The sequence below is a fragment of the Amblyomma americanum genome, chromosome 1 (assembly GCF_052857255.1).
Source record: "Amblyomma americanum isolate KBUSLIRL-KWMA chromosome 1, ASM5285725v1, whole genome shotgun sequence".
NCBI classification, from domain to species: Eukaryota; Metazoa; Arthropoda; class Arachnida; order Ixodida; family Ixodidae; genus Amblyomma; species Amblyomma americanum.
This window is the reverse complement of record NC_135497.1, coordinates 300,331,373-300,348,249: the sequence shown is the minus strand read 5'-3', so window position 1 is coordinate 300,348,249 and position 16,877 is coordinate 300,331,373. Positions and strand designations below refer to the sequence as shown.

The 16,877-nt window shown below is 44.7% G+C and overlaps 1 protein-coding gene across 3 annotated transcripts; it reads left to right on the top strand.

Annotated features, from left to right (window-relative positions):
• The first annotated feature begins 92 nt into the window (after window positions 1-92).
• Window positions 93-15,298, top strand: LOC144115290 (protein argonaute-1-like). 3 transcript variants are annotated; one of them, XM_077649615.1, is made up of 5 exons: window positions 93-226; window positions 4,488-4,715; window positions 7,855-7,948; window positions 8,798-10,650; window positions 12,815-15,298. In XM_077649615.1, exons 2-4 carry the CDS (start codon window positions 4,590-4,592, stop codon window positions 8,944-8,946), a joined length of 369 nt encoding a protein of 122 aa, XP_077505741.1. In that variant the 5' UTR covers window positions 93-226; window positions 4,488-4,589; the 3' UTR covers window positions 8,947-10,650; window positions 12,815-15,298. The 3 variants fall into 3 exon arrangements, with proteins under 3 accessions (XP_077505741.1, XP_077505742.1, XP_077505740.1); XM_077649616.1 differs by lacking the exons at window positions 93-226; window positions 4,488-4,715 and adding an exon at window positions 7,514-7,632; XM_077649614.1 differs by lacking the exons at window positions 93-226; window positions 4,488-4,715; window positions 7,855-7,948 and having other exon boundaries at window positions 8,953-10,650.
• The last annotated feature ends 1,579 nt before the right edge of the window (window positions 15,299-16,877 follow it).

Here is a 16,877-nt window from a genome sequence, read left to right as displayed (position 1 = left end):
GTCATCGGAGCAGACGTGTGGCACCCTTCGCCTGGAGAAAAGATGAGGCCATCCATCGCCGCGTGCGTCGGAAGCTTAGACTCTGTACCGTCCAAGTTTCACGCCACCATTCGGGTACAGATTGAAGACTCCGAGGCTAAGGCGCATGTGGAAATCATCAAAGAACTGAAGGACATGATCAAGGAATTGCTACTGGCTTTCTACCACACCAACGGGTTCAAGCGAGGTAAGCAACTGTGCCTACTACAATACTGTGCCCACTAAACACTCATCTGGTTAAGGCAGCTTTGCCCTCTTTTAGTGTTGCTAGTATCATTGGATAACCTTTGTCTTTTGAGAAGCGGACTAGCTGTGCGTAACAATATATGTAACGACACCGAATAGATCTCCACAGCGCTATAATTTCAGGACATCCAGGACATTCATTTTTGGAGACGTCTTCTCAGTATCAGCTGACGTCAGCTTGATCGTTTCTCTTCAAAAGGTTGTAATGATCCGAGACTGAGGCTTGTGGTTGGGTTTAGTGCGTACCCGCGCCACGTTTCACCCCTTTTACTCACGGGCGATTTTAACGGCTGTGCAGTTGACCGTCCGTTGAACTGAACGGCAGTTCGAGGTGTTATACCCGTGCCACACGGTCAAGTTTAATGTCATTAATTACTTAGTAGATGAAGTTTTAACGCCATTGGCTCGGTGCCACGCATTCATAATAATGGCATTAGACAGGAACTGGCATTAGGCAGACTAACTGGTGTTTGAGTTGTGGCGTTTGCCACAACTCATTCGCCCGAGCAGTGTATACTCTTGTCTTCATTCCACATGCAGAAAAACACGCAACTTTTTTTGGGAGAAGTTACTATCCAGTGGTTAATGGTTTATTCATAAAGAGCACCATTTTTACCAACAATTCTGAAGCACTGTTAGCCTGTGAGCTGGCACTCGAGTTCTACATTTACGACTTGTCAAGCAAAAACAGTAGCATTTTCTACAAATTAATTTTTATATTATATTTGAATGACATTGCTGAGATACTGGCTCGTTAACACTGTTTATATTCAGGTGATTTTTTTACTGCCTTGAAGGCGTTATCGGCACCGGGAGTTATTAAATTATTTATTTATTTATTTACAGATGCCTTACAGGCCTCTGGAGAAGCATTGTGTAAGGGGGGGAATACATAAGTTTGTGCAAAATAGCTTAGAAGTAAAAAAATCATAGTAAAAGTACAGCAAAACACACAAAAAAACAGGTGAGTTCAGATATCGCAATTCACAAAATGGGATAATTATCAAGTAAAAAACAACTCTGCATCATGGAACAAAAAACTGGAAATTCACAGAGTTATACAAAAGCAAAATAAAACATATCAGGCATAAATGAGCAAAGCTCCGCATCCACGGAACCAAAAAGGCAATAGTCTCAAACTGCTGAAAATGAAGTTATACGAATCCTGAGAATATAAATGGCGTGCTAAGCGTTATCAACGAAGTGGTTGAGTAGATGTTCGCGAAATGTGTCATGATTACCCTGCAGGGCGATGCAGTCCGGAAGATCGCTCCAGAGACGGATGGCACGCGGGAGTGGCGAGAAGTTGAAAGCATATCTGTTGTCGTAAATGCGGCATAGCGGTTGTTATTATGTAATCAATGTTATAAGTAGATGGGATGTTGTAAATGTGCTGGCAGTGAATCAGTGGCATGGACGTATTTGTGAAAGAAAAGGGCGATCTCGCGACGAATTTGCAACGGATGGATCGAAAGTTTGATATTTAGTTGGGTTACACTGGACTGATAACTGTAATTTTGCGAATTGAAACGACAAGCCCCATTCTCGACAGCTTCTAACTTCTCTATTAGGTATTTCTGATGAGGTGATCAGATGGATGAAGCGTACTCTAGTTGCTCTGGGACAAAAGTAATGTAGGCTTGTTCACACACGTGAGGGGTAATTCATTGCAGGTTACGGCGAAGGAAAACTAGTGACCGGGAAGCTTTAGGGAAAGTGGTGTTTATGTGTTCAGCTCAAGAAAGGTTTGGTGAAATATGGGCGCCTAGATGCTTGTACTGCGCAGTCCGAGCCAATGTATCGTTACTGTTGTGGTATGGAAAATGCGAAGTGACTGATTTTTGGCTAATAGTAATTATCTTACACTTAGAAATGTTTAAAGTCATTAGACATGCTTTACACCAGTCGTTTATGCAATCGAGGTCACTTTGAAGTGCAAGGTGGCAATTAGTAAATTTTATTGGCCACAAAATAATGCAGTCGTCAGCAAATATGCGTATCTAAGATGAGGTTGTTGCTGACAGGTCACTAATGTGAATTAAGAATAGTAATGAACCGAGGAGGCTTCCTTGCGCCTCGCCCTATGTAACATTGGAGAGTGGAAATTAATAATTGTTAACAATGGTGAACTGCTGGCGATTACAAAGAAAATTACGGACCGATGACAGAGTTAAAGAATTTAATTTGAGCGCACAATGCTTAGATATTAGTCGGCAATGTGCTACCTGATCAAATGCTTTGGCAAACTCCAAAAAGGTGCAAGTCGGTAGTTTTCGTGCGAGTGTTTGTTGCCACTTTTGAAAACCGGTACAACCTTTCCTATTTACCAGCCGGGGGAAAGCTCACCTGTAGATATTTACTGCTTAAAGATATGAAGCAAGAGGATGCTGGAGACAGAAATGTAGTTTTTTAGTATATTTTGAATTAATTTCATCAACACCAGAGGAAGAGGATACTAGGTTATTTATAAGGTGTACTAAGCCATCAAGTGTAATGTCAATCGGTGCTATGTAGGGGTAACCAAAATCTTGCACATACGGGATGTTAGAATTATCTTCTTGGCTTAAAACATATGCGAAAAACGAATTAAATGGTTTAGGGCAGTCAGCATTGGAGTAGGGGGTGCTGTGAACGTCATGTATTGATATATCATTACTGACATTATTCTCACGTATTGTTTTGAAGGACTTGCTCGGATTATTCTTAAGTAGCGCAGGATGGGCTTTTGAAAAATATTTTTTTCGTCACAAAGGGCGGAACAATACAGATTTACCCCGCGCGAACGGCGTACTTTCGTGCTTTGCATATTTGTACAATCGTTTTTTCTTATTTCTCATGTGTTGATGCTTTCTTGTGAAGCCAGGGTTAGATTTATGATTTGATAGCGTGATAAGCGGTGCATGTTTGGCTACAAGTTCGGCAAGGTTGTCTCTAAATTGAACCCGCGGTTATCTTCTATGGACCTATATTGAAAAGAGGGCATCAGGATATTGCAGAAAACATTTGAAGCTCGTCATTTATTCGATTGTAATCTCCTCTGTTATTGTCGCATATCTGTGATGTTAATACATCTGTCAATAAATGTCATTAAATCTGGGCGTGTAGCGCCAGGTCCGAAAATAATGGCATAGGCGAACTTAAGGCTACAAACATCTGCGGTCATTTCTAGTGCGCATGTGGCACGGGTAATAAAAGGCAGCGCCACCTGCTGTTGAGATGTCAGCTCAGTAGGGGGTCGCAGTTAGACCATTCTACTGACCCGCTGCATCGGCCAAGTCGGCGGCATTTCTGGCTGCCACATCTAGCTATCCTGGCTAATATGAGTTCAACTACAACTTCCATTATAGTCGGATACAACTCAAGCACCAAGCGGCTTTCCCCCTGAAAGGACTCTCTTGCAGCCAATGGCATAGACCAGTTCTCATGAGTCTGCTAGGGTAACCATGTAGGGAGTGGCAGATGAAAGAGGATAGTCTCCTTCTCACAGGGGAGACTATTGTCACTATTGTCATTGTCACAGTGCTCGCCGCATTGTCAACCTTGCAGGTTCGTGAGAATAAGACGACGCCATTGGCTGAAAGGAGGTCCTTTTACGAGGAAAAGCGGCTTGATTCTTGGGTGCTATCAGACTATTCGAAATAGTGTAGCCAGAAAAAATAAAATTCCGCGAAATGGCACCAGGAAAACAACGGCTGAGCGGTGAAGCCGGACGTTCCTGTATTGAATTTTTTTGGCTCTGTGTTGCTGTTCACTAGCGGCCTACTCAAACGCCAAGCTTGCACAGAAGTTTTAGTTGAGTGAAGTCAAGTAAGGAATCAATGCTTAGAGTTATGTATAAACCGATCATGTGATCCAGAATGTGAACCGCGTGAACTCAATTTAGCGGAGTGTGCTGTGTAACTGCTGCCGACTGCTATTCATTTCAGTGTTGGTTGGAAAAGCTGCACTTCCGTTGAACTGAACGGTAGCTGAAACTGCTCGTTTAACCAGAGTATCACCCATAACAGCATTGCTAAGAAAAAAAAAACGCTGCTCTTCGCCATACAGTTTTTCTCAAACGATAATTGTATAAGATAGGAGAGCATAGTTCGTGAAGGTCCAGAGTGTTTTCTTTACATTCTGAACCAAGTATATATCGTGATTCGTCGAGTGGCCTTTAAACCCTGACCAAGTTTTTTTCTTTCCACTGTTGAATCTCTCAGGTGAGCGCCATCCGGCTGGCGTGTGCAGAAATGTCTCCCACCGTGACCTACGAACCACCGCTGACGTTCGTCGTGGTCCAGTAGCGACACCACACGAGGTTCATGCCCGCCAACGACCGCGACGGCGTGGGCAAGTTCCGCAACGTTCCTCCCGGCACGACCGTAGACTCGGTGGTCACGCACCCGCTGGACTTCGACTTCTTCCTCTGCAGCCACTTCGGCATCCAGGTAGGCGACCTCTTCTCTGCTCTTGTTGCTATTGTGAGCGGGAGCAAATGGTCTGCGGTGTTTTCGTTTATGAATTTGCGGAGGAAATAGTCCGGGTGCCAGCGTCTCCAAAGTCGCGTCGCGTCGTTACTGCGGTACAAGTACCAGGAGCGCCTGCGGTGGAGGCCTTCCACAGCTTGAGAAAACGGAAGCATGTGCTCTGAGATGACAAGATATACATGACATGCAGTGGACATCTTTCCTCGTCCCTCTTGGCGTCGCACTGTGGTGTGTGCAAGGCGCAGGTGAAGTGGTATAGCTCCAACAGTTCACGGGCTGTCTGGTCCTTGCATCTGTTTAAAACCTTTGTTTCTTTCAGTCTTGCCACACACTTAACCTTCCTTACTTCTCCGCAGGCTTTACAATGATGTGGCAAAAGTGAACCAGTACCATTTTCTTAATCCCGATTATGTTCTACTAATTGGTCGTTAATACAGCGGCCGGTTTGTCCGATGTACATCTTTCCCCATGTAAGAGGAATCTGATAGACGACTCCCACGGCACATTTAACAAGCAGAGCTGCATGTCTTTTTTTACACTCAGTTTTGTTTACCTTGTTGTGATCAGTTTTAATGCACAAGCCAGCCAGTTTCTTTGGGCCGGAAAAACCACAGGAACCTTATATTTTGTTGCCACATGCTTCAAATTGTGCGCCACCTTGTGGGTGCACGGGATGACAGCCGGTCTACTTTTGCTTTTGGTGACCTCATCTTGATCACCTTTTTACTAAGTTCTTTCTTCAATTTTTGCAGAAAAGATTCAAATACTCCACTTAACATCAACGTTGGAGAGCCTGCTTTTTCCAACTTCCAAATCTGTGTTTGAAAGCTTTCTACCGCTTAATGGCAACATGATTTCTTCATCGACGCTTCCAGGCATCTCTGAGAAATGGCGCGCTTTACTTTCTTTGAATGGGAAGATTCATAGGGCATTAGTTCTTTTTTTTGCGCGAGGGCGATACATCCAGCACAAGCTTTGGTCTTTAAGTGTGATGGCAATGTCTAAAAATTGCAATCTGTTGCCTTGGACAAGCTCTTGGGTGAAGTGAAAACCTATGCTAGGCAGTTTAAAACCGGATAAAACTTCTTCCACTATATCTGCGTAAGATGAGGAAACCTGTTTCTTTAAAATAATTTAAAAATCGTCGACTTATCTAAATGTTTTCAGCACTTTGGCTTCGTCAAAAGCATCCGACAGTGACCTGTCCATCTTCGCAAGAAAGATGTTACATAGCACAGGAGCCACACAAGAACCAATGCAAATTCTTTTTTTCTGAAGAAACAGCTGGTCTTCAACTGATAACACAGTGCAGGACCAGTAGTACTCTAACATTGCCAAGAAATTTGCAACAGAAACACCGGCAGAATTCTGGAAGGAAACCGCGGAGCAGAAATGAGGATTAACTCTGTGGCAAGGCTGAAAGAAACAAAGTTTTTAAACAGAAGCAAGGGCCAGACAGCCCGTGAACTGTTGGAGGCCTTCTGTATTAAAAGAAACAGTAGCGATTGGGTTAGTGCCCCATCTATCACCATTTAGAATAAAACTGCTTTTTTAGATACACGGGGCTGAGATACGTGTGTGTCTCACTTATCTTCTATCCACATTTTTTATAAAACCCTCGCGCTCATGTATGGTTCTTGCTACCGATCTTGATTGCATTCCTTATATTCATTCGCATTCGCTGTGAATAAACAGTTGGAAGTTGTGCCTGTCCCGTCTCGCTTGCTATGTGTTGTCCTTTTTGGCGCTACAACCCTTTTTTGGAAAGATGCACCAACTAGCCCCCCAACAAGTTTTACTGAGATGAGGTAATGTGGGTTAGACAAGGGTCTGAAAAATTTAATTCAACCTGCATTATTCTTGGAAGGGTCGCATGGCTGCAATATGTAGAAAAATAATTGTAGCCATTACAGCAGCGTGCAGGGCGTTTTTAGGGCTTTGACAAAAACACCCGAGAAATGGAGGAAGAACCGGTTGGCAACTAATAAGTTTTCATATGCACTGTCAGAGAAAGAAATCCTTTATTTCGGAAGCCCTGCACCCGACGGGCCTTGCCTCTTGCGATGAAAGTGAGAGGTGCGACAGTAAATTCTCCGCTTATCAAATCAAGTCAGCGGGCAGAAGATCCCAAAACAAAACTCTCTGCCGTCAGATCACATTGAGCGTTAAAAGATTGTGCATGAAGATTAATGTCATTTCACGTTCTGCTGGTTTAAGTTCTCAACCTGCTGTCATCTAAAACAACATGCGCTTTCATGATTCATGAGCTGCTGCGGTCGTACTGCATGCTCCCGGCCAAAGTGAACTTCAAGGCCCTTCCGAGAAGCGTTTTTAAGTTTAAAAGTAGAGTTCCCTCAGGCGGCTTTGCGGTTATCAGCAATTTCGAAGTTTGCAACTTGAACTCAATTTAAAGCCGACGTGGTGCGTGAGTGGTTAGGGCGCTCAGCTACTGGTCTAGAGTACAAGGGTTCGAACCCGACCGCGGCGGTCGCTTTGCGATGGAGACGAAAAGCAAAAAGCGCCTGTGTGGTGCGGGATGTCAGTGCACATTGAAGATCCCCAGGTTGTAGAAATTATTCCCGAGCCCTCCTGTACAGCACCTCTTTCTTCCTTTCCTCTCAGTCCTTCCTTTAACCCTTTCCTCAGGGCACGCCCAGGTATTCTCCAAGACGTGAGAAAGATGGTGCACTATTTCCTTTCCCCAAAAAGCAATTTTAATTTCAATTTTTCATTTTTGTAACCCCCGAAGATCGTGGACCGTTTGGAAGTTTCGCAGCTGGTAGCATCGAAGAGCTCTGGTTCGGTGAGGTCGTCAATGAAGGGTATTACCAGGACATCATCATCATCACCAAGTGACAAAAGAAGAGGAAGTGACACCGTTAGTAATTCATATTTCCTTAATTCATTTGACTTTTCCAATTTTTATCTTTATTTCTCTTCTCACGCCTATTTTTCCCCGCGCAAATACCTAATTGGATTTATCTATTGAACCTTGGCCAGTTCCCCTGCTTGGGTATGTGCCATGCTTACTAACGAGAACAAGAAGAAGATAAGCTTTCACGAGACTTATTGGCCAGACGTGATCTTTGCTTCGTTTCAGTGGTCCGTTGATCTAGCGATGCCAAGCACCAACAACAGCAACGGATATCGGCGCTTCCAACGAAGCAAGCTGAACCTCTTCTGCCTTAACATAAGTGAGTGTATGTTCATTTGCGTCACCTTGCCGCTGTATTTTCATTAGGACCGCTAAAATTCGTAACTCCATGAGGCTTGCTCGTTTTCTCGTTCAGTCGTCCGTTGATAGAGCCAGCGACGTCAAGCGATATGCTTCATGTAACGTCGTGTACCCGAACCCAACGCTGCATAACAGCGAAGCGCAGAGTAACGCGTCCATTAATTGGGCCCAGGTTCGAATCGGTAGACTTAGTGTCTTGCGAATGGGGCAAGGTAGGCCACGGCAAGGCTGCCACCAGTTGCTGTCCCTTGTTCCAGCTGCATTGTTCGCTCATGAAACAACGTTGGCGGCTAAACTGAGTGCAGTTGATTGAACCAGCTTCCCCAACCCCCACAGTAACTCGAATTTAGTTAATGTCATAAATTATTCACTTTGAAAGCGAAATTTCCCTCTATGAAACTAGTTGCGCATTCATGCGAGGAGAGCTCTTTAGAAAAGCAATGAGGAAGGAAAGTGTGAACGGCGTGCTTGATCATGACTGCGGCACTTCAGGCTAAAGTGTAATGCTCATGTTATATAAAGCGGAAGTGTCACGGAGAGCTAATAGCTCTGAGGCGATAGGAGCAATAACCAGCCGCCTCGGTGACTACTCATGCGTCGAGCCCTATAGCAACCATTGTACAGCATCTGGCAGCGAGGAACAGCTAATGTGTGACCACTGTGAGTGTCAAGGCGAGACGCTGCCTGCTTTTCTATGACACGTAGCATGACTAACGCCCTCATTTCAGCAAAGCCGGTCTGAGCCCCTAAAGCAAGCTGTACAATGAAAGTATAATTTTTTTCTAAAGTATATTTCTTTCTCGTCCAGCTCCAATGCAGGGTGCATGCCAGAAGGATGTCTCACAATCCGCCAGTCCACGTGGGGCCAGCTTTCATCCGCTTGGCCAACCTGGAGGGGGCAAGGGGGCGCTTCTCAGGCAAGACCATCGACTATCGAGCCCCTTGCACGAGCTCTGAAGTGCACACATGTCACCAAGCCCAGGAGCTGTCTGTATGGAACGAATTTCTGCAATATGTGGAGGCTGAATTGCTGCTTGTGGCGGGAAAATCCGGGCTTCTCCGTTTGGTTCACACTAAAGGCGTCGGCCGTCATTTTCACCAGTTAAGCGCAACTCAAGTGCACCAAACCGTCACCGTTATTTATTGGCTCCTGCGAAATCATCATTGCATTGTGTCTTTTGAAGCACATCCCGACATCCTTCGGATGTATCCCGCTATCTTTACGAGAATCCTCTACAGAAACACAAAACTGAAAGTACTGAAGCTCGGAATGCAACGCACCGGTTTTCTCGAGAGCTTTCGCATGGCCATCCCCTATATGACATACCTGCAAGAGCTGCAATGCAGATCGAATGAATCGTGTCCAGCTAAGCTCCTGACAGCGGTGTCCAGACATCTGCGCAGTACCACATCATTAACTGTATTGAGTACATCCGCTCCTAACATTGATGGCCATCCCACAGAAAAGACTTTCTTTGTAGCCCTTTCAGAGGACTCGACTCTACAGGAGCTTACCCTGGTATTCGACGCAAGTTACGGCCCCCACAAGCAGGTTTTTCAAAACTACATAAAATCGACAGCGACGCTAAAATGTCTATCGATTACAGAAGCTTCACAAAGCCGGTCAGAGGTGTGGCTAGGAAGCATTCTGAAAGGATTACTCCTCAATAAATCCCTGACCTCCATAACTCTAAAAAATTTTCGAATTGACCATATACGAGTTTAGATTCTAACAAAGGTCATGCTAAAAAACAGAGTGCTGCAAATTCTCGATATTGAATCACTCAGAGCAATCTCGACACGTCAACATCGAAGCGTTGGGGAGAGATGCATCGCAGCAATCATACGGAATGAATCGCTAAATGAGCTTAGCCTACCACCCGACATCTTCGAACCGGGCTTATGGAATTATTTTTTTAAGGAAATGCCAAAACAAAGAACTTTGATAATAAATATCTTGTCAGACATTGAAAACAGGCCACTGATGGCAGTTGCTTGCAAAGTACTCAAGGAAAGTAGCACTGAAGAGACAGTTTAGTCCGAGACCAGGAGCTGTGACTGGAAGATCAGTCCTGAGGAAAGCGAAGCATTTTCTGAAATCTGCCTCTCCAACCACTCAATTTCAGCGTTTGAGGATGTCCTTATACAGCGGTCACCCCTGTTTACCCGACTGAAAAAGCTCAGCTTTGCGATATCTCCAGTGGGTGCAGCACATGTGCCAGCAATTGCCAATTATATTGGAGTAACCTCGACGCTACGAGAACTGAATATCTTCGCTTCGTGTCGTGGGAGCACCGACGATGTTTTCAACTACAGCTGGGCCCGGATTCTTCTATCACTCGTATGGAATTCAAGCGTTGTTGATTTGGAAGTTTTAGTGATTGACATGGATGTGGCAAATCTCGAAAGGTTCGCTGACATCGTTGAGGCAAGCCAGAGCATCAGACGTCTGAACATGATGATGGTACCACGTCAAAAATCAATCATCTTTCTTCGGCGCTTCTCGGCGGGCATTACTGCGAACTACACGTTAACTCGAGTTGTTCTACTCACCCGGATAGAACCATCTGACGATTGGTTCTGTGTCATGGATACGGCTCGGAGGAACTCAGACCTCGTGAACCGTGCTATAGTATTTGTGACAGCTTCAAGGTTTGACAAGTAAGTAAACTCTGTACTGTGGAGTGACCTCTCAACTAGTTCTCCCTTACAAAAATGATCTGTAGACAGTCTATAGATTTCTTTGACTCTATTGCCTTCCTATAGCTATTTCTTTCTGTCTATTCGTAGTCTATATACGAAAGTCTGCTAAAAGTGTGTGGCCATAAATCAATACATTGTCTATAGACTGTCTATAGGATTTGTGTTGCCTATAGACTGTTCTTTAGGATTTGTCTAAGAGAGTCTGTAGACTTTATAGACAGAAGTCGATGGACAGTCTATAGTATGGACAGTCTATAGACTGTCTAAAGAAATTTTTGTGAGGGCGTACTATGCCTAAGTTTTTAATAGAGCGTCATCACCGAACTCAATAAATATGCTGAGGTGCACTACAAATTAAGAAGTTTGAACCCTGAGGAGGGTACAATTTTTAACATTGACCAGAAAGGAACAAACTTTGCCAGCTGAAGAGATAGCGAACAAATGTGGATTGAGAACTCTTGCTATCCATTTTATGACGAATATGTGCCGGAGTTTTTCAGAATTAATGGGTGTCAAGCTGCTTCGCGCCTCATGCTCTTCAAATTCTGATTGTGTCAGTCAGAGAAATATCTATCAATTGTTTCTAAGGAGTTTGGCTCTCAGGCACGATTACTTCTTGAATGCAATGCTGTAGTTACAGTAATGACACTGTGGCTTATATAGTATTTATAACAATTAGCATTTCGGAAGTTGGGCAATTTTATGGTGTCGCCTTTATTTTTTTTCGCTGTCGGTTGTGGAAGCTTCCTAGGGTCCGTATTCCAACTATCGTAGTTTTTGAAACCTTACTTTTCAGCCATACCTGATTGGCCAAAACGAGGCAAGAGGGTCTAGTGGCTCGGACACAATGAAAAGTTTTTTTAAGAAACCAAACAGGGGATCACACGTGGCGGAGACTCCCATTGAAGCTCAAGGACTCCAATAAGATAAATAGCCAAAATGGCAGCGCACTCTGAAGAGCAACATCTTGCTTTGTGCTTGATTAGTCAGTGTCACTGCGTTTTACAGCCAGTGAACTGGCTATCAATTGCATACACGGTTTTTGCTTTGTCTTTTATTGCTTATATCAACTTGGATGAAAAATTTGTCCTGTCATTTATTTTGTTGGGCCTCAGGGCAGCCCCCTGTCTAACTAAAACACCGCAGTGCCGAAGAAATGGTTCACTTCGTGAAAAGAAAATGGTGCTACTATAACCTGCATTAACGCTGGGTCTGCATACGTTAAACAGAGTGACACAAAGCGCAATGCCCAACAAAATGCTTGTGCTTACTATACGCCAGCGTGAATTCGCTTTTCTAGAAATCTCTGTGAACTGTCAGAGTGCACCGCATAATTATTTTGTGCAATGTCTGGCTGGATGAACCCGCTCGTCCCATTATTGGTTAGTCGCAAGGAATCCGTCACCACCCCTTTCAGCCTCTGTAAATATCCTGCCGCGTGTGTGAAGTTTTGGCTCAAGTAAAACCATTCAGTACAGTAATAATTGACGAGAAATCCCACCGCTTTCGCAGATTTGCCGCATCAGATGTCTGGACCTTCCATGATTTTTTTTTACAGCGATAGCTGTTAGGCGCCCGTCCCTCGTTTTCTCGTCACTGTCGGCATAACCGGTTGGACAGCTAGCACCCACCAGTTGCGTAAGTCAATCTGGGTCGCAAAAGCCTACGGGTGGCTCTGTTAGGAACAGCCGCCTGCCAGTGCAGGACTGCATCACGTGACTACTACACCGGTGGTCACGTCAACGCCAACCGGATGAGTGTAGATATAAAGCGCAGGACCGAGCTGCAGGCGTTGTCGACTCTCGGGCAGAACTTTGTCACACCACCTGAAGTTCCACAACTGAAAGGAGAGCAAACGCCGCTGGAAAATGAGGCGGGGAGCGGAACACCCAAGTCGAAAACAGCAATGCCGGTGGTGGTTGGGCAAACAGGGGACCGTTCTGTTCACGTGAATAAACACCTAAACAGCTATCGTTGAATGTCACGTTACACAGTCGTAACCGTCCTGTGAGTTTTTATCTGATCTCGTATTGCTTGATAAAGCCGTAAAAGGCACTACCCTAGCATGCATAAAACGTCGCATTCTGTGGACACTGCTTCATGTATTGCTGCCGCTTTGCAGGTACTGTGCGACTGCTCTGAAGCCAGTTGCAGAGCATCGTGCCATCCTGCAAGAATTCGCCGAGATCGCCACCGTCAGCGAAGCGGAGGCCGCGGGGATGATCAGGTCGGCACTCTACTCCCTCCAAGACATGCACAACTTTATGCGGGCCGTTGGTGTCGTGAAGAAGCGAGTTGTTTGCTATCCTCGTGAGGATGTCGCCATGCAGCTTGACGAGCTCCATTTCGACTGCTGGCTACATGTGAGACAACACCTGCAGTTAGAAGACGTCAAGTACCCGGGACCATCTTCCTAAAAAACAGTGGCGATGCATGTGTGACTCATCGTGGGTGCTTCGACAACCAAGTTTGTTGTTCCAAAATTGTCGCTAGGCTATCCTATGAAAGTGTTCTTCGTCGACAGCCTGAAATACGGTACAAGATTGAATGTTTTTTTTTTCAGCTCTTCTTGTAAACACAGAACAATGAAAGCTCCTGTGCGTAAAGCACTATGCATACAATGCGGGCTTGAGTACATAACTGTTGTAAAGACTTTGCCCTTGCTTGGACTCTCCCCACTCGATGACAGTGTCATTTCTGACTCTGACACCTTTTTAGTTCTCGTCTTCTCTCGCGTGGAAATTAAGATTTACTGCTAACGTTCCAATGCACACATAGCTCATGTTTGAATTGCGTGCTCCGTTCATGCTTTTCTGTGCAGTACTTTGCATGCAGCATTTCCTGCTATTGTCACATGGAACTCTGACAGACATCAGAGCATTGAGTGAAAAGTGTGTGCTAGTGTACAAATGTGCGCTTACCTTGTGTCACTGAGTTTGTTTTTTACTAGTGTTGCCTGTACGTGTGGCTCTCGCTAAACGTAGTCAAGGTTTTCTAAACTTTTAAGAGACCTACGCCAGTCAAACCCACTGAGTGTTCTTTGCAGTGGTTTGTCTTAGTCTCCGATATGTCTTGGGACTACCGAAGTAAACACAGAGGAAAACTTACAGTAAACAAATGCTTGAGAACAATTCACCACGTTGACAGTCGCTTGAGCTTTGGAACTCTGGCCTGTAAACCGAATTCATGTAGTTATCCTATTTGTGCCCCAATAAATTTTAAATTGTATACTAAATTGCTTTATTAAAATTCGCATCATTATCGAAAATATGAGCCCCTCACATTTTAAGACTTTCTTGAGTTCATGTACTTCAAACAATTATGTAGTGTATTGTAAAAGGTCTTTTGCTTCTTATCTCGTAGACATATGTCTGGATGACTTTTTTTCCATACAGGTTACCTGTACAGTCGCGAGTAAAAAAGTTTATCACACATGACAGAACACCGGAGCGCCGGAATGGCAACGCGTGGCGCTGCGGGTGACGAAGATGCTGATAACGAGAGTGCCGGGCCGTTCCCATTCTACAGTATTAGGGGGGTTCAGCGGACTGTCATAGCCCCCCAAAATTTATTTTTCTGTCTCGCTGTCTTTTTTTTTAGCGCAGACTTGCTCCCGCAGGTAACTGGTGAAGAATAGGATAGTTTTTTTTTTATTCATTGGAAGTTATTTTCGTGAGCAGCCTCAGCCGCGCCGCCCTTGGTAACTGCTTTAACAGCTCTGCATCCAGGAGCTGTCATGGCCTCCCAAGGCAGCAGATTTGAATACAATTGAAATTATATGGTGGTTAATGAAAGAGCGAGTAGCTAAAAGGCAGCTGCACGAGTCATCGGCAGATATCCTTGGGGTGGCGGTTCAAAAGGAATGGAGCAGGCTTCAGACTCTTCCTGACCTTCCAAGCAGCCAGTTTGACTCCTTCCCTGAGCGCCTTCAAAGCATTGTGAGGGTCGGTGGGGCCTATGCATGCCATTAGTGCAACGACGTATTTGCTCTCACATTCCGGCAGCGAGCTAGCTGTCCTCCTTACTTTTCCTGAATTGATGGGTAGTGCTCCTGTTAATATTGTTATTACAATTTCCCAACAAAGTGACTTGTGTAAATTAGTTGCATCGGGAAAATAAACTCTATATTTTTTTCGACCTTGTCTAATACTGGCTAAATGCATGTATTCTTCCCGCGAGTTCCTTTTGACAAACAATCAAAGACATAAAAAAACAGTAATTAAAAAAGAAGCCATCTTTGCTCACGATAACCGAGCCAAAATAAATGCCACATGCACAGTCACGTAGGGTCGGCAGTTCGACCCTCGGTCGATGGCACGCTTGATAAAGCTTACTTCCTGCCGTCCCCCCCCTACGTTGCAAATATGGAAACGGGCCAATAGGCAGGTCTGCAAACCACAGCGCCGCGGTGGTGAGATACAAATTCTGAGCGCCAGTGATCTGTGCTAATATTTTTTACTCGCGACTGTACATGTGCTCTGCATGTTGTTCTACCCGCTGCCATGCGTAAAGGAGGTCAAGGGCCTCTCGAGCTGCACTGTAGTTACTTTTATCTCGGCCTCCTAAATTATGGAAAAGTTAAATCAATAAAGAAACAAAGAAAGTGACCTCAGCTACTTGCGACTGCGGGGCACGCAAAGGACTACGTGAAGCACGGTAACATAAAGTCACTTGCCTAAGCGGAACCCGCCCTGCACAGATGGGGCACAAGTTTTTAAGGAGCGCAGTGCTAAAAGAGAAAAATAGAAACGGCGCGGGATTTGCTGCAGGTTGTGAAAAAGGGTTACATATTGTAAAATATACAATTCTTGTTAGTTTTAAAATCCACCTTGTCCTCTGGCTAGCAGCTGTTGCCGTCTACAGCTGACCAAAAGTAACTACACGTGATGGCTACAGGCGACAGCGTGACTAGTGCCCTCTACTTGTCAGGAGAACGATTAAAAATAACGGCGCGTCGGCAGAGGGGGAAGAGTTATTTATCCCGTTATCTCACTCCTGCTGCTCTCGGCACTTGTGGAGCATTGCTATAGCGACTCTGACGTGATCAGCGGCGTCGTGTCCTTCCCAAGGGGCAGCGGCCCCAAATCCGTTTGATGGGCTGTAAGTTAGTCATATACTTGAGCTTTCTCGACATATTATCAGGTGGCGGCGCAAGCGTCATCAGTTACCAGCACTGTGTCTCACCATGGCAGGCGTCGTGCTGGGCGTCGGAGCAAGTGCTCGTACGCTGTGAAGTGGGGCTGACATCAAGTGATAAAAACATCTTAGAGCTAAGCTTAGTGCATTCGCGCATTAATCACCTCAGCTGATTGCCTATAGCGGACAGATAGGTCTCGAGTGGCAAATCCATTTTAATGTTTCACAGGTTACTGCCGGTCGTCCGTCTCACAGGCCTTTTTTTCGTGTCTATACGCTGACGTGCACATTCCGCTTTCTTTCGCTTGCGATCTTGGGTTCGGTCACGCTCCCGCTACTCTTCATGGACCAATGGGCAAATAGTCCAGTTCGCAGTGTTTCTTTACTTGCAGTTTGAACCATCCGCTGGACCCGCAGTGTCACGTGCTACGTCCGCCGCTAAGGACGAGGGTGGCGCTTACACCCAATAAACATAAATACCCACAAGAGCAGCAGATTGGACAGCCGTCGCCGTAGCTCAGTTGGTAGAGCACCGGGCGCGATATTTGGAGGTCATGGGTTCGGATCCCACCGGCGGCATGGTTGTTTTTTCTGCTGCTTTATAAGTAATTTTCTTTCAGCGACAGATTAATCGAAGCGTTAAAAAAAAGAAATTAAAGAAAACAATAGAAATATTCCCCTGTGCACCACGGTTTCGGTGACTGTTGGCGTCCTTCATACGTTTGTTAAACGAGCCCCTCATTTCGTTTACCTTGTCTGCTAATACATACATACATACATATATACATATATATATATATATATATATATATATATATATATATATATATATATATATATATATATATATATATATATATATATATATATATATATATATATATGTATATATATATATATATATATATATATATACACACACAACCTTTGCCCGTAAAGTTTCTAGACTGATTTATTTTGTTCTCTAGAAATGATCCCTCAAAACAAATGTTGGTGCATATGTGTAGCGCCATTTTTTTTTCAGGCTAACCTGAGCTTTTTATTTGCTG

What these genes read in the sequence shown, in the direction of transcription:
- LOC144115290 (XM_077649614.1), top strand. Translation starts at nt 10,376, where the DNA reads ATGGATGTGGCAAATCTCGAAAGGTTCGCTGACATCGTTGAGGCAAGC. An exon ending in ACAGCTTCAAGGTTTGACAA is followed by an intron (nt 10,651 to 12,814) that starts GTAAGTAAACTC and finishes GCCGCTTTGCAG; the next exon opens with GTACTGTGCGACTGCTCTGA.